We start from the raw sequence: 17,871 nt of genomic DNA, 5'->3' as shown, positions 1-17,871 counted from the left end.
GCAAACCCTTTTCCTTCATTATTTTACTGGAAATTTATGGGCCAATTCTAGGTGGGATGTCATTTTGTGAAGTTCAACAGGAGCGTATATAACTAATTAAGTAACAATCCCTCTTTTTTTCTGCCTTGTTCACTTAAAGCCAACTTTTTTTTAATAGTAAGATTAACAAAGCTTCAAAATAAAACAAAGAACTGCGGGGGTGCTTGAAATCTGAAACAAAAACAGAAATTGCTGGAGGAACTCATTAGGTTTGGCAGCATCTGTGGAATAAGAGAAAATGAGGACTGCAGATGCTGGCGAGTCAGATTCGAAAAGTGTGGTACTGGAAAAATACAAAATGTGTCTCTAGTTTGGGGCACAACCTGCAGGGAGTGGCTTGCCTTTGAGCAGGGGACCATCAGTCCCTCATTATCTTTTCCTATTAAGACAATTTGAAATTTCCCTCTAACTTACATATGTGACCCAATTCTTGACTTCACACACGACCTTGCCAGACAGGGAATTTAAAATTGTCAGATTATTCTGAGGATATTATGATAGGCCGGAGCAGAGGGTGCAGCAGGTAGGTGGAAAGCAAGATGGACAGGTAGGACAGGTCAAGAGGGCAATGCCAAGTCATTGGATTTGGTATGAAGTGGGTCTGGGGAGATTTGGAAACTGGTGAAGTCAATGTTGATGCCATGTGGTCCTGAGGCAGAAGATGAAATGCAAGTAACACTGTCCTAAAGAAGGATCACTGAACCAAAAACATTAACTCTGCTTTTTCTTCATAGATGCTGCCAGTCCTGCTGAGTTTCTCCAGCAATTTCTGTTTTTGTTATGAAAGCTTTCATGGGGACTGCTTCTGAGTGCCCTTACTTGCAAGAACTGTAACAGTTCATGTGATGTTCAGTCCACATCCCACGAACAACTTTTTTTAAATGTACTGACTTTGATATTTTATTGAGTGTACTTCCACTTTCTTGATGAAGTACGATATTGTATTCAATACCCCAGCGAGTACACTGGTATCACTCCCTATCAGAGCAAAAACATTTCCACGACTTTCTTGCATTGCACGGATGGATACTCTGGACAGAGAGTCACCTGAGGCTGGAATTGAATGTGGATTGCTGTAAGGCAACAATGCTAACTACTGCGATACTATCCCATCCCTATATATCAAGGCTTAAGTCCATGTATTTAGACTGCAAAATATATATTTAATAATATTTTGGAGTTACAAACACAGTTTATCTAAATCATAATGTTTTAATAATAGAGACCTGGCTTAAGGAAAGGCAGATCTGGGTGTTAAACATTTCTGATTATATGGTGTTCAAAAAAGATAGGAAAGGAAAAGAAAGAAAATGGCAGCGAAATGGAGAATTTGTTTAAAGAGAGCATTGCAAACTGGAGAAGAAGATTATTTCAGAGATTTCAAGGACAGAATCAATTTGGCTTGAACAAAGAAACAAGAACGGTGCAATTACTTTGCTTTATCAAGTTTTGAGAAGGTTTGTAGCTTAGCTTAAAGTTTTGGATGTAGGTTTGCTCACTGAGCTGAAAGGTTCATTTCCAGATGTTTCGTTACCCTACTAGGTAACACCTTCAGTGGGCCTCAGGCGAAGCAATGCTGAAAATTCCTGTTTTCTATTAATGCGTTTGGGTTTCTTTGGGTTGATGATGTCATTTCCTATGGTGAAGTCACTTCCTATCCCTTGTCTCAGGGGGTGGTAAATGGGGTCTAACTTGATTGTCTGTTGATAGAGTTCCGGTTGGAATGCTATGCCTCTAGAAATTCTCATGCATATCTTTGTTTGGCTTGTCCCAGGATGGATGTGTTGTCCGAGTCAAAGTGGTGTCCTTCCTCATCCATATGTAAGGATACTAGTGAGAGAGGGTCATGTCTTTTCACGGATAGTTGGTGTTCATGTATCCTGGTGGCTAGTTTTTTGCTTGTTTGTCCAATGTAGTGTTTGTTACAGTCCTTTCACGGTATTTTGTAAATGGCATTAGTTTTGCTCATTGTCTGTATAGTGTCTTTCAAGTTCATTAGCTGCTGTTTTAGTGTGTTGGTGGGTTTGTGGGCTACCATGATGCCAAGGGGTCTGAGTAGTCTGGCAGTCATTTCCAAGATGTCTTTGATGTAGGGGAGAGTGGCTAGGGTTTCTGGACATGTTTTGTCTGCTTGTTTGGGTTTATTGCTGAGAAAAATCGGTGGACTGTGTCATTGGATACCCATTCTTTTTGAATACATGGTATAGGTGATTTTCCTCTGCTCTGCATAGTTCCTCAGTGCTGCAGTGTGTGTATTGTACCTTTGATAGAGTGAAGGCTGTTTTGCACTGAAAGCTCGCAGGGACCTCTCATGTGACTGACTAGCAGCCTTAAAGGGTACTAGAAAGTTGAAAATATGTAACATTTGGCGGTGAAACAAAAATACCTTGGTGTTGGTTCTTATGTTTTCACAACAGTTTTAATCGAACCAGTTTAAAATTATGCCCCGAGATACTAAAATTCAATTGAATTTGAGTTTAATGTTTTGTCAACATTGAACCAATGAGACAATCCAATGTTTGGGGTATAAAGAAGCTGGCATTTTGAGAGTTAGCCGGAGAGAGTAACTGCCATCCAAAACACTCACTATCAAAGGTACCTTTTCATATGAAACACTTTTGCAGCAAAAGACCAAAGACAACCCAGAGAGATCTACAGCTAGAGGAATACAGACACTGGAGATAACAGACGCTGTAGGGTTTTGAAAATTGAGTTGATGTCACTTTTATAGGGGTGTTTTGTTGGAACAGTATATTGTTACAGAGTTGGAGGTAGAAAATGAACCTTAAAGAGATATGAGGCTTAGAGTTATAAATAATTGTTGTTTAATGTTCAGTTTTACAGTTAAAGAATAAATTGATTTTTCTTTATATTGTGGAAGTTGAGAGTTCTCTGTCGCTCATACTTTAACAGATTATGAGGGGAGGTGAGCTTTAACGTGCTTTTACCATTCATGTTGTTATTGTTATTGTTACAACACGGCAGCGAACCTTTCTGCTAATTTTCTGTTTGGTTTAATTAGCAGAAAGGTTCGCTGCCGTGTTGTAACAATAACAATAACAACATGAATGGTAAAAGCAGGTTAAAAGAAGGATTAGGGTTGATTATGAATGAAAAAGGAGATTTACAAATTGAAACAAAAGGCATGACTGAGGTGTTATGAATACTCTGCATCTATCTTTACATACAAAGCAGATGCTGCCCAAGCCATGGTGATAAAAGAATCTGGATTAGTGGTGCTGGAAGAGCACAGCAATTTCAGCAGCATCCGAGGAGCTCCTCGGATGCTGCCTGAACTGCTGCGCTCTTCCAGCACCACTAATCCAGAATCTGGTTTCCAGCATCTGCAGTCATTGTTTTTACCATGGTGATAAAAGATGCAACTCAGTCATCAGAAGTGTTTAAAATTGACAAGGGAAGAATATTGGATATGTCGTCAGTACTTAAATTTAAAAAAACACTGGGGCCAGCTGAGATGCATCCAAGGATATCAAAGGAAGTGAAAGCAAAGAATACAGAGGCACTTCCTTCAATACCTTGAGTATTATTGAAAACAACATAAATGTTGTTTAAGCTTTTTATCACTCTTCAGGACATTTTGCATGAAAACAAATTCAAGGGGAAAACCAGCATTTATACTGCATGTGAAGATAGTGCCAATTGGTTGGCAAGTGGACTCTGGTCGGGGGTTACAATGGAGAATATACTCATTAGTAGTGTTGACAGTTAATACCTAGGCTTTGTTAAATTTTTAAACAAGCAGCTTGACTGATTTCCTCAGGGCAATGCCCTGAGGAAATGAACCAGCAAATAGTTGCTACCTAATTTACTGATTTGAAAAAGATAGTGTGTGTACATTTTATTTCTGTCTGCAAAGGACAAAGCCAGGTATATTATTATATGTAGCTTCCAGCATGGGCATGTACACCAAACTGTGAATCCACTTTCGAACCCAAATTTCCCAATAATAACAGTGGAAAAAAAACTTTATTTTTTTTGCTGAAAGGTCTGGTTTTAATTTTAAATTGTTTCCTTTGTTTACTGTCCTTCCTTCCATCATAATGGGGATGTTCACTGGCGATTGCGCAACATTCTGCACCAATCATGACTTTCAGATACTGAAACAGCCCATCTCAAAAAGCAGCAAGCCCTTGATAATATCCAGGCTTGTGGTGATAAGTGGCAAGTATGGGGACCAGAACCGTATACAATATTCCAAGTGTGGCCGCACCAGAGTTTTGTATAGTTGCAGCATGATATTGTGGCTCCAGAACTCAATCCCTCTACGAATGAAACCTAACACACCGTATGCCTTTTTAACAGCACTATCCACCTGGGTGGCAACTTTCAGGGATCTATGTACATGGACTCCAAGATCCCTCTGCACATCCACACTACTAAGAATCTTTCCATTGACCCAATACTCTGCCTTCCTGTTATTCTTCTCAAAATGCATCACCTCACATTTAGCATTCCTCCAAACAGCCAAAATATTAGAGCCAACTTGGATAGTGAGCTTTAAATTCAATTAATTGACCATTTTACAGTTCCAGTTAGGTCATGAACAAATGAGTTGCTGTGGTCCTGCCCTACCATGAGGTTTGGTGTGGGCAGCTAGGTAGTGGACACGCATCTGCAGAATATTATGTACCCCTTTCATTATCCTGTTGCAGCACCCCCCAAAACTGTGTCTTAAAAGTCTAACTGTAACTGCTGTAAATTAGCTGATTCAGTTTTATTCTGTTCAATCCTCATTGAAATGAAGGTGTTGTTTGAACTATATTTCAATTTTGCTTCATAAATTTGAGATATAAAGTGGATTTACTAATTGAGTTAGCTCACTGAGCTTGAAGATTTGTTTTCAGATGTTTCATCACCGTACAAAGTAATATCATCAGTGAGAGTCTCCAGTGAAGTGCTGGTGGTATGTCCCACCTCTCTCTTTATAGGTCTTGGTTTCTTAAGGTGGGTGATGTCACTTCCAATTTTTTTTTAAAAAGGGAAGGTAGGTAGGGTCTAATTCGATGTGTTTATTGATGGAATTCTGGTTAGAATGTCATGTCTCTAAGAATTCTTGTGTGTTTTTGTTTCACCTGTTCCAGGATGTGTGTGTTGTCCCAGTCAAAGTGGTGTCCTTCTTTGGCTGTATGTACAGAAACTAGTGATAGTGGGTCGTGTCTTTTGGTGGCCAGTTGGTTTTCATGTAACCTGGTGTCACGTGTCCTGCTAGTGTGGCCAATGTAGTGTTTTTTTACAGTTCTTGCATGGTATCTTGTAAATGACGTTAGTTTTGCTGGTGGTATCTAATGGATCTTTAGATTCATTAGCTGCTCTTTAAGTGTGTTGGTAGTCTGGAAATCATTTCTGATATGTCTTAGTTGTAAGATAATGTGACTCTAGTTTTTGGTTGCATTGTGTCTGCTTGTTTGGGTTTGTTTCTGAGCAATTGGCGGATTGTGGTTATTGGGTACCTGTTTTTCTTGAAAACGTTGTAAAGATACCCAATACAACAACACATACCCAATAAACACAATCTGCCGATTCCTCAGAAACAAACTCAAACAAGCAGACACTACGCAACCAAAAACTGTAGCCACATTACTTTACATCAAAGACATATCGGAAATGACTTGCAGACTACTCAGACCCCTTGACATCATGGTAGCCCACAAATCTACCACTTAAACAGTGACTAATGAACCTGAAAGATCCATTAGATACCACCGGCAAAACTCTGGGAGAAACGTCTGCTACCCTACCCACTCGTGGGTGGCACAGCAGTTAGCACTGCTGCCCCACAACGCCAGAGACCCGGATTCAATTCCTGCCTTAGACAACTGAGTGTGGAGTTTGCACATTCTCCCAGTGTCTGCGTGGGTTTCCTCCCACAATCCAAAAATGTGCAGGTTAGGTGAATTAGGAGAACGTGAGGACTGCAGATGCTGGAGATCAGAGCTGAAAAATTTCCTGAAGGGCTTATACCCGAAACGTAAATTCTCCTGCTCCTTGGATGCTGCCTGACCTGCTTTTTCAGGTTAGGTGAATTGGCCATGCTAAATTGCCCGTAGTGTTAGGTGAAGGGGTAAATGTAGGGAAATGGGTCTGGGTGGATTGTGCTTCGGCAGGTCGGTGTGGACTTGTTGGGCCAAAGGGCCTGTTTCCACACTGAGTAATCTAATCTAATCTAATCACTCACAGCATGACCACAAAAAAAACACAGAAGCAAGTCTGTGAAACACAGAACAAGCCTGCCAGTATACACAGAACACACTCAACGCCCCAGCCTTGGCCAAACGGGCTAACATAGAAATCTGACATGGCGAAGCTACTCCCAGACCAGAGAATACACTCCCAAACAGCCTTCACAGTAAGGTCCTAATAGCCTAAGGGCAAAAAAACACAAAAGAGAAAGTGCTGGAAAATCTCAGCAGGTCGGGCAGCATCTGTATGGAGAGAAAAGAGCTGACGTTTCGAGGCTAACTGACCCTTTGTCAAAGCTAAAAAAGGGAGAGAAATATGCAGGTATTTATACTAGGCTGAGAGAAGGTGAGTCATGGCTCCAGAAGCAAAGGTAGCAATAAAGAGGTGATAATGACAGTGTATAGAGAGATTATAGGGAATTAGGAGCTGTGAATGACCAAGGCTGAAGCCAGTACTATGTGACAAAATATTGGGGGGGGGGGGAGGGGGGGAAGAATGGGTGAACAGAGGCAAACTGGAAAACAGGGGAAACAAGGGTAGCAAAGGGGGAAGAGGAGAGGAGAGGAGAGGAGAGGAGAGGAAAAATGGTGATGAGAGTGGGGAGCGAGAGAAAGAGACAATCAAGAAATAAGAGGGACAGAACAGTGAAAAAATATTTTAAAATAAATGAAATAAGATTACTGAGCAGAATGAAAACAGAAGGGTTGAGATGGGATAATCTGAAGTTGTTGAATTCAATGTTGAGACCGGCAGGCTGTAACGTGCCTAGTCAGAAGATGAGATGCTGTTCCTCCAGTTTGCATTGAGCTTCACTGGAACATTGCAGCAGGCCAAGGGCAGACATATGGGCATGGGAGCAGGATTGTGTGTTGAAGTGGCAAGCCACGGGAAGGTCCGGGACCTGATTGCATACAGACCGAAGGTGCTCAGCAAAGTGATTAACCAGTCAGCGTTTTGTCTGTCCGACAAAGAGGAGACCACATTGGGAGCAATGAATGCAATAGACCGAATTGAATGAGGTACAAGTGAAATGCTGCTTAATCTGAAATGAGTGTTTGGGCCCTTGGACAGTGAGCATAGAAGAGGTAAAGAGGCAGGTGTTGCACCTTCTGCGATTGCATGGGAAGGTGCCGTGTGTGATGGGAGAGGTGTTAGGTGTGATGGAAGAGGTGTTAGGTGTGATGGGAGAGGTGTTAGGTGTGATGGGAGAGGTGTTAGGTGTGATGGAGGAGTGGACTAGGTTGTCCCGGAGGGAACGATCTCTGCAGAATACAGACAGGGGGAGGGAAAGGAAGAGGAGATAGTGAGGACTGCAGATGCTGGAGATCAGAGCTGAAAAATGTTGCTGGAAAAGTGCAGCAGGTCAGGCAGCATCCAAGGAGCAGGAGAATCGACGTTTTGGGCATAAGCCCTTCTTCAGGAAAGAGAAGGGAAGATGTGTTTAGTGGTGGCGTTGTGTTGGAGTCGGCGAAAATGGCGGAGTATTATTCTTTGCATGTGAAGGCTGGTGGGGTGAAAGGTGAGAACAAGAGGGACCCTTGTTCTGGGAGGGGTGGGAGGGGGTGAGGGTCGTGGCATGGGAGATGGACCGCACGCTGTCAAGAGCCCAGTCAACAACTGTAGGTGGGAAGCCACGGTTGGAGAAGAAGGAGCACATATTAAGAGCACCACTTTGGAAAGTGGCCTCATCGGAACAAATGCGGCAGAGGCGAAGGAGCTGAGAGAAAGGGATAGAGTCCTTACAGGATGTAGGGTGAGAAGAGCTGTTGTCCAGATAGCTGTGGGATTCAGTGGACTTGTAATGGATATTAGTGGATAGACTATTGCCAGAAATGGAGACAGAAAGGTCAAGAAAAGGAAGGCAAATGTCGGAGATGGATCAGATGAAGGTGATGGAGAGATGGAAACTGGAAGCAAAGTTTATGAATTTTTCCAGGTCAGGACAAGAGCATGAAGCTGCACTGAAATAGTCATCGATGTACCGATAAAGCAGTTGTGGGATGGGACGCGGGTAGGCCTGGAACAAGACTTATTTTCCCATTGAAACCGATACCGCATAAACAAAGAGGCAGACCGAGGTGCTCCGGAAGACTTCGCTTGCAGGAGGAACACAATGGACAGACCTGGGTGCCAGGAGAAGGAACATTTACCACATATTTGCGTGGACGGGAAATACAATGAAGAATCCTCTCGAAGACATTCTCACCCACTCAAGGAGATGGTTGGAATCTCTTGTATCAATTACAAATGAATTGCTACTGCAAGACACTTGATTATTTCCATTCACTTTATTTGTGTTTTAATCACTTCGCACCATTGTACTGTGACACCTTTGTTTTGTACCCCAGAAAGCATACCTGCACCTTCCATTCTGGGAAGAGCATTTTGGCCATCTGTGCAGAGAATCAGTTCTGTGTCAGCCTGGTCAATTTCTCTTCCACGACATCACTTTTTTAAATAAACCTCTTGGAAATTTCACAGCAATCCTCATTTGTAGTATCTGATTCATTGGGCTGAATTTCTCCAACAAAAACTAACGTCATTTACAAGATAACATGCAAGAACTGTAAAAAAACACTACATCGGACAACTAGCAGGACACTTGCCACCAGGATACATGAACACCAACTAGTCACCATAAGACATGACCCACTATCATTAGTTTCTATACATACAGACAAAGAAGGATACCACTTTGCCTGGGACAGCACACAAAGACACGTGCACAAATTCTTGGAGGCATGGCATTCTAACCAGAACTCCATCAATAAACACATCAATTTAAACCCTATCTACCTTCCCTTGAAAAGAAAGGAACTGGAAATGACATCACCCACCTTAAGAAACCAAGACCCATAAATAGAGAGGCAGGACATAGCACCAGCACTTCATCAGAGACTCCCACTGACAATGTTGTCTAGTATGGTGACAAAATGTCTGAAAACAAACCTTCAAGCTCAGTGAGCTAACTTACATACTTATCATCAATCTGAGCTATCAATCTTCTCAAAAATCACTAACTACTTTTAGGAATTACACTGATAATGGTAAATGCTGTGTTTTACTCTAATTGTAGGTGCTATATCACTCTAGCTCAAGCTTTGTGGATGAATATGGGAGCAGCTCCTGCAGGACCTGCTGGTACAGGCAAAACGGAGACTGTGAAGGACATGGGCAAAGCTCTTGGAAAATATGTAGTTGTGTTTAATTGTTCTGATCAAATGGATTTCAGAGGATTAGGAAGAATCTACAAAGGTAAGTGTATATGAAAGTGCAAAAAAATGTTACCATATTTAAAGTGAAGGCAGAAGTCCACATAATTATCATAAAATAAGAACATCACTGGTCAGGCGGCATCCAAGGAGGAGGACTGTCCACACTTTTTGACTCTGATCTCCAGTCCTCACTTTCTCATAGAATAAGAACATTATGAGTAAGAGTAGGAATTGGCTGTACAGAGCCTTAAGCCTACTCCACAGTTTGTTTAAATTGTAACTCATCCCTAACTCCTTTCCCACCAAATAGTCCTGTAGTGATTAGAACCAGCTGGATCTTGTTGACTATGAGGTCCTTAATTGGGGTTGTTAACTTGGCCAATTTGGAAAGCCCTAGCTGACCGATATAACCAGGAGGTGACCGAGAACCGGAAGGTGGGTAGGGGCGGGCTGCCTTAGAGTGGTCGGAAGGTGGGAGTGGGAGTGGGAGTGGGAGTGGGAGTGGGAGTGGGAGTGGGAGTGGGAGTGGGAGTGGGAGTGGGAGTGGGAGTGGGAGTGGGAGTGGGAGTGGGAGTGGGAGTGGGAGTGGGAGTGGCTTGTATTGTCTGCACTTTTGTATGTAACGGTATTGTCTAATGTATAAATGTCATTGTCACTGTCTTGTCATATGTGGAACTGGGATTTGAGGTTTGTCCTCCTCTCCCTGTAAAATGGTTGAACAGTAGGGTTCGGGGCCTAGCTTTGCTGCTCCTCTCCCTTGTAAAATTGCTGTCTTTTGTGTACAGCTGTCAATGTTTTTTAACTGTTTTGTAATTTGTTTAATAAAATTATAACCAGGAGGTGACCGAGAACCGGAAGGTGGGTAGGGGCGGGCTGCCTTAGAGTGGTCGGAAGGTGGGAGGGGCGGGGGCTTGTTGGGTCTGTATTGTCTGCACTTTTGTATGTAACGGTATTGTCTAATGTACAAATGTCATTGTCACTGTCTTGTCATATGTGGAACTGGGATTTGAGGTTTGTCCTCCTCTCCCTGTAAAATGGTTGAATGGTAGGGTTCAGGGCCTAGCTTTGCTGCTCCTCTCCCTTGTAAAACTGCTGTCTTTTGTGTACAGCTGTCAATGTTTTTTGTAAACTGTTTTGTAATTTGTTTAATAAATAAAAAAAAAAATAACCAGGAGGTGACCGAGAACCGGAAGGTGGGTAGGGGCGGGCTGCCTTAGAGTGGTCGGAAGGTGGGAGGGGCGGGGGCTTGTTGGGTCTGTATTGTCTGCACTTTTGTATGTAATGGTATTGTCTAATGTACAAATGTCATTGTCACTGTCTTGTCATATGTGGAACTGGGATTTGAGGTTTGTCCTCCTCTCCCTGTAAAATGGTTGAACGGTAGGGTTCGGGGCCTAGCTTTGCTGCTCCTCTCCCTTGTAAAACTGCTGTCTTTTGTGTACAGCTGTCAATGTTTTTTGTAAACTGTTTTGTAATTTGTTTAATAAAATATATATAACCAGGAGGTTGATCTCACAGCATTACCCTTTGATGGGAAGGGCACTGCTTGTCACTGGCTACCTGGGTGTTTTTCCCTTTTGAGAGTTGGATCAGTGTATGAATGTGCAAGGACTCTCCTCCTTGAAGGGGACTGACCCTGGACTAGCTGCCCCACAGACAGACAGACAGACAGAGAGGGGAGGAAAAAGAGGAGGAGGCAGAAGCAGGTGAGAGCTTTTGAGTCTGGGGCCTACTTTTGGAGCTGTAGCCTGGGCCTCACCCAGGTCAAGGGAGTGTTGCTGCTGACCTTGGGCCCACTCCCACTGCTAGTCTCTGGGAACCTGCGTGGACCTGCCTCAGCTGTTGCTGCTTGGGGCCTGCTTCACTGCTGCTGTCTGGGACTTGCCTTGGGGCCCCTCCCAGGACTTCCACCACTGCTGCTGTTATTAGAGGCCCACCTCCACTGCTGCTGCCTGGGACTAAACTTTGGGGCTGCCTTGGGGACCCTCCCCAACAGGTCTGCCCCCCCCCCCCTGCTGTGACCAAGGGCTTACCTGGGACTCGCCCCAGGCCTGCCTCCACCACTGCTGTTGCCTGAGGCCGGTCTCCACTGTCGCTGCCTGGGACTCGCCGTGGGTGACTGGCATTGGGCACATCCCCAGGACTTCTGCCGCTGCTGCCAGAGACCCACCTTCACTGCTGCTGCCTGAGGCCTACTAATATCCAGCAGCAGAGTAGGGCGAGCCCAAAGGTCACGGGGCCCAGCCGCACCTATGCCGGGGTAGCCGCAGCCTTAGGCTCGGCTGTCCCAACCCCGGCCACAACCGCAACCCCCTTCAGGCACCTGACTAAACGCCTGGGGGTAAAGGCCTATCCCCACTCCAACATGTCCATCAAGGCCTGCAGTAAGGCCATGGCTAGTGTGGTTGGCCCACTGGCCATCGTCGCTGCGGCCCGGATGTACGGGAAGGCCGTCTTTTTCCTAAAGACCGAGCAGGCGGTCCACCTGGCCGTGGAGAGGAGGCGCACTGTGGGCAGGACACATTTGCCTGTCGACCCTTTGGAGGTCACAGCCCAGAGGGTCGTGATCTCCAACGCCCCGCCCTTCATTTCCAGTGAGCTCCTTCTTCCCCACCTCAACACCTTGGGGGAGATCCGGTCGGGTGTCCAATTGCTCCTGCTTGGTCTTAAGGACCCTGCCCTCTGACACATATACTCCTTCCGACGCCAGGTGTTCATTTACCTGTCCTGGGAGGAGGTCACCGAGGGCTCTTTCACCCTCCTCCACGAGGGCGTGGCCTACCGCGCCTTCTGGATGGCGTACGGAGGTGGGGTTGCCGCGGTTTGAGGCCAGTTGGTGGCGCCGGACCAGCCCCCATCCTCGGTGGGGGAGGGGTTGGTAACTGAGGGCAACCTCCCGGAGGAGGGTTTGGGATCGGTGGCGGACACCGGGGACGACGCGGACTCTGTCTGCAGTGACATTTTCGAGTCCCAGGTGGGGGGAACCTGGGACTCAAATGTCACTGCAGACAGAGTCCGCGTCGTCCCCGGTGTCCGCCACCGATCTCCCCCTCAAGGAACTCCAGGAATTTGTTGAGGAAACTGAGTCGCCAGGATAGAGCCCAACTGGCGCTCGACCGCTGGAGCTCCTTTGAAAGAGTTTACTGGTCGGCCCACACTGCTCGCCAGGCGCCTGGGCTCGACGTGAATGAGCGAAAGCGAGTCAGGAACTTCCTAGGGGCACTCCTGGTAAGGGCGAGGGACTTCTGTGCCCCTCCCCTGTCCTCCCAGTAAATGTATATATCGGTTTTTAACTGTACTGGTGGTGGTTGCACAACGCTTCCGACATGGAGACAACTATAGCCAGCCTCAACATCAACAGCAGCAGGGAGTCACAGCGCAGATTCCAGACCCTCTCGGTCCTTCGGGACTGGAGGTATGCGGTGTGCTTCCTGCAAGAAACCCACACTACCCCGGGAGACGAAGCCACCTGGCTCCTGGAGTGGCGAGGTAGGGGTCTACATGAGTCACCTCACCCGCAGATCTGGCGGGATGGCTATCTTGTTGGCCCCGCATTTTCAGCCGGAGATCTTGGGGGTCAGGGAGCCCGTGCCAGGCCACTTGCTTCACCTGACGATTCGGCTGGGGGGCACGGTGCTTCACTTGGTGAACGTCTACGCTCCCCTGGCCGGGCCGAGGCAAGCGAGCTTCTTCGGAGAAGTGTCCGCTCATCTTGCCTCCAGTGCGTTGTCCTCGGGGGAGATTTTAACTGCGTCCTCGAGAGCAGAGACCACGGAGGTGCCCACACTGGCTGGGGAGGAGGTTGGGGGACTTGGTCAAGTCCTTCGACCTGGTGGACGTCTGGCGGAATCTTCATCCCGACTCCATCGCCTTCACCTTCGTGAGGCCTGGGGTCGGAGCGTCCAGAATCGACCGCCTGTGCGTTTCGCGGGTGTATGCCTCCTGTTTTCCGAAGGCCTCCACGCGGCAGGTGTCGTGCACGGACCATCACCTGGTGTGGGCAAAACTCCTTCCATTTGGCACCCATTGCTCGGCTCCGCGTAATGGCACTTTAACAACCTGCTGCTGGAGGACGAGCTGTTCTGGGACTCGTTTCGTCGTTTCTGGGCTGGCTGGAGAAGGAAGCGGGGAAGCTTCCCCTCTGAGGCTATGGTGGGACGTGGGCAAGGCTCATGTCCGCGGCTTCTGTCAGGACTATGCGAGGGGGTCGACGAAGAGGCGGAAATCCAGGATCGGGGAGTTGGAGTGGGAGATGCTCGACCTGGAGTCACGCCTCGGTCAGCCCGACGCGGACCCAGCCCTGCACAGGGCGTACAAAGAGAAGAAGGCCGCGCTCCGGGACCTGCAGCTCGTCTGGGCTCGGGGCGCATACGTGAGGTCGCGGATCCAACTCCTCCAGGACCTGGACCGCGGCACCCCCCCTTCTACTTGCTGGAAAAACGGCGTGGCACCCGTCATCAGCTCCTTGTGCTGCTGGCCGACGACGGGTCCCTCTTCTTGGATCTGGAGGGTATCAGGGCTCACGTCCGAAACTATTACACGGCTCTGTTCTCTCCGGATCCGTCCAGCGAGGATGCTCAGTTCTGTGGGAGGACCTGCCGCAGCTCGGCCTGGAGGATGCAGGAAGGCTCGACGCTCCTGTCACTTTAGAGGAGCCGACCGGCTCTCGAGGAGCAAGTCCCCGGGGCTGGATGGGCTGACTGGAGTTCTTCAGGGCGTTCTGGGACGTCCTGTGGAGCGACTACGCACAGGTCCTGGGGGAGTATCTAAATGTCGGAGAGCTGCCCCTTTCTTGGCGCAGGACGGTCATCGTCCTGCTGCCAAAGAAGGGGGACCTTCGTTCTTTGAAGAACTGGCGTCCGGTCTCCCTCCTCAGCACGGACTACAAAATCTTCGCCAGGCTGTTGTCTTCTCGCCTGGCCTCTATGCTGGCCCACATGATTCACCCGGACCAGTCCTACACGGTCCCGGGCCGGAGGATACACGACAACGTCCACCTGGTCCGGCACCTGATCCATTTCTGTCGACGGGCTGGTCTGCCGAGCGCCTTCCTGTCTCTCGACCAGGAGAAGGCGTTCGACAGGGACGATTACGAGTACCTGCTCGGGACTCTGTGGGCATTCGGGTTCGGGATGCAGTTCGTCGACCGGATCTGACTTTTGTACACAGCAGAGTGTCTGGTTAAAGTTAATGGGTCCCTGACGACGCCCCTTCGCTGCGGGAGAGGAGTGCGTCATGGCTGTCCCCTCTCCGACCAGCTGTATTCCCTGTGTGTGGAGCCTTTCCTGCACCTCTTGCGGAGGAGGTTGTCGGGGCTGGTTCTGCGCGGCGCGGGCACGGGGGTGGTCCTCTCCGGCCTACGCCGAGGGACGTGCTCCTCACTTTCACCGATCCGGCTGACCTGGGGAGGATGCGAGAGTGTCAGGCCGTGTACTCGGCAGCGTCTTCCGCCAGGATCAACTGGGCCAAATGTTCCGGACTACTAGTCGGTCCGTGGTGGGTGGACTGTCTGCCGGAGGAGTGACGGAGGTTCAGCTGGAGTACTACCCATCTCCTCTACCTGGGGGTCTACCTCAGCCCGGCTGAGGTATCCTGGCCGGCCAACTGGCAGGAGCTGGAGGCCAAAGTCTCAGCTCGCCTGGGCCGCTGGACAGGACTGCTCCGAGTGCTATCTTACAGGAGTCGAGTGCTGTTCATACACCAGCTGGTGGCCGCCATGCTGTGGTACCCACTAGTCACTTTGGTCCCTCCGCCTGGCTTTGTCGCTGACATCCAGAGAACTTTGGTCGACTTCTTCTGGGACAAAAAGATGCACTGGGTTGCTGCGCAGGTCCTGAGTCTCCCTATTGAGGAGGGTGGTCAGTCGCTGGTGTGCGTCCGCACCCATGTCGCGACATTCCACCTTCAGATCTTGCAGCAATACCTTTTACCTCGAGCCTCCTCCTAGGTGGTGTGCCCTGGAGACTGTATTTTTTCCGCCAGGTGCGTAACCTCAACTACAACACGCAGCTCCTGTTCGTCGACCGTAACGGTTTGGAGGTCACCCTCAAGACGCTGCCTGTCTTTTACCAGGACCTGATCACTGTCTGGAACATGGTCGAATCACGTCGCACCTACCCTCCGGCAGGAGTAGCGGCTGTCCTCGGGGAGCCATTGCTCAGGCATCTGCACCTCTGTACTCGTGGGTTTGAATGGCTGTCAGAGGGGAGGGCCGTGACGGCGAGGGTGACCAGGGTCAGGGCCGTGCTGGGTGTCGGACATAGCGAGCAGGGCCGGGGTAGACGTCCTGTACGTGGCCACCGCCATCCAACGCCTTAAAATGGCGGTGCTCGGACCTGACGTAGTGCACCAGTTGGAGGACGCTCAGGTGTGCGGTGGGATCCTATCCGCACTCACCCCAGCCTGGATGGAATTTCACATTGGCCCCAAGGTCCCGTACTTCCCGCGGGAGCCTGTGCCCCACAATCTGAGCCGCCTCCGGAATTTTAATTTTGTTCCCTTCCAGGGGGTAAAAAGGCGGGCCCTGTATAGACTGCTGTTGCACACCGTCTACCTCTTCTCCCTCATCCACCGTCTGGACATGCCTTGGCATGCCCATTTGCCACTGGGCGGTGGGGATCCCCAGTGGAGGGCTCTCTACGCGGGAGTCCTCCCCCTTTTCTCTCGGGGATCTGGGATGGAGGGTGCTGCACGGTGGGCGCCACAGCGAGTGGAGTGCATTATTCTTCCCCCTCCAACTCTATTTTGATTTTAGTCCCTACCCTCCCCTTCACTGTTTTGATCACACAGCACTGCCCTTTTTGATGTGAAGGGCAGTGCTTGTCACTGGCCACCCCGGTGTTTTCCCAGCTTCCTGGTGGTGGGAATTGAATAAAGATTCGTGTACCTTGTGACCCCCACCCCACCACACCACACCCCACCGGCGACCTACTGTGTGGAGTTTCCACATTCTCCCCGTGTCTGCGTGTGTTTCCTCCGGGTGCTCCGGTTTCCTCCCACAGTCCAAAGATGTGCAGGTCAGGTGAATTGGCCATTCTAAATTGCCCGTAGTGTTAGGTAAGGGGTAAATGTATGGGTGGGTTGCGCTTCGGCAGGTCCGTGTGGACTTGTTGGGCCGAAGGGCCTGTTTCCACACTGTAAGTAATCTAATCTAATCTTTTTAAAAAAAAAAAGAAAAATAATCAGGAGGTTAGAATCTCCACAGTAAAAGAGAAAGAAAACCACATTAAAAATGAGTATAAACAGGAAATTAGAATCTCCACAATTGAGAACTTACTCCAAGCTAGCTGGCCAGTGTACTGTGCACTGGAAAATAAAAGCTGAAAATGTGTTGCTGGAAAAGCGCAGCAGGTCAGGCAGCATCCAAGGAGCAGGAGAATCGACATTTCGTGCTGCCTGAAACGTGGATTCTCCTGTTCCTTGGATGTTGCCTGACCTGCGTTTTTCCAGCAACACATTTTCAGCTCTGGTCTCCAGCATCTGCAGTCCTCACTTTCTACTGGAAAATACAAGGTGATTTGTTGATGGGACACTAAAGAAAAGTAGGTATATAACTAGGAGATTAGACTCACCTTAGTAAAGAAAGGAAAAAAAGGAAGTATTAGCAGAAGATTAAAGTCTCCTCAAAAAAAGAAAAAAATGAAAAAAGAAAAATACAACCAAGACAAAAAAATCTCCTGTGTAAAAAAAAAAACCCATGGGATTTGGTGTCTCCTAGGTTCAGTGGACTGACCATGAGCTGGCTGGCCACAGCCAGTGGACTGTAGGGAAATTTTTCTTGATCTGAGTCATTACCTTACTGTTTTATTTTTGTTTGGTTTCTTTGGGGAATAAAAGCATAAAGGATAAAAAATAAAATTCAGGAGATTAGAATCTCCTCAATAAAACAAAGAAAAGAAAAAAAATAGAATCAGGAGATTTAGAATCTTTTTAATTCAGGAGACTGACTTTGAGCTGGCTGGCCACAGCCAGTGTATTGTGCACAAGTAAATAAAAGGTGACTTGATATCAGGCAATCATTGCAAGTCCCTTAGTGTCTACAGTTCTGTCAGTGTTATTTATGTTCCACAATTGAATATTCACAGCCTTCTGATATAGAGAATGTGAAGTTTCACAATTCTGAGTGACAACATTTCTCCTCACCTCAATCAAGAAGGTTTGTCCTTTATCTTTGGACTACATCCCATAGCTCAAATCTCTGGTAAGATTCTTAGAATCATAGATTTGTACAACACAGAAACAGGCCCTTCAGCCCAACTTGTCCATGACAACCTTGTTTCCTAAACTGAACGAGTCCTATTTCCCTGTGTTTGGCCCATATCCCTCTAAACCTTTCCTATCCATATACCTGTCCAAATATCTTTTGAAGTGTGTTGTACTGGTATCCACCTCTACCACTTCCTCTAGCAGCTCATTC

General features: G+C 47.8%; 1 protein-coding gene across 1 annotated transcript in view; it reads left to right on the top strand.

Annotated features, from left to right (window-relative positions):
* The window catches only part of LOC122540182 (dynein axonemal heavy chain 8-like), a 1,370,012-nt gene that overhangs the window by 776,982 nt on the left and 575,159 nt on the right, over positions 1-17,871 (top strand). The window contains exon 44 of the mRNA XM_087976825.1: positions 9,317-9,495. Within this exon, the coding sequence (XP_087832951.1) occupies positions 9,317-9,495 (179 nt within the window). The remainder of the gene's footprint in view (positions 1-9,316; positions 9,496-17,871) is intronic.

Source organism: Chiloscyllium plagiosum, unplaced genomic scaffold (assembly GCF_037043375.1).
Source record: "Chiloscyllium plagiosum isolate Xiang-an unplaced genomic scaffold, Cpla_swu_hap1 HiC_scaffold_3, whole genome shotgun sequence".
In the NCBI taxonomy this organism is placed as follows: Eukaryota; Metazoa; Chordata; class Chondrichthyes; order Orectolobiformes; family Hemiscylliidae; genus Chiloscyllium; species Chiloscyllium plagiosum.
The sequence above is the reverse complement of the archived record's forward strand: the minus strand, read 5'-3'. Positions and strand labels throughout refer to the sequence as shown.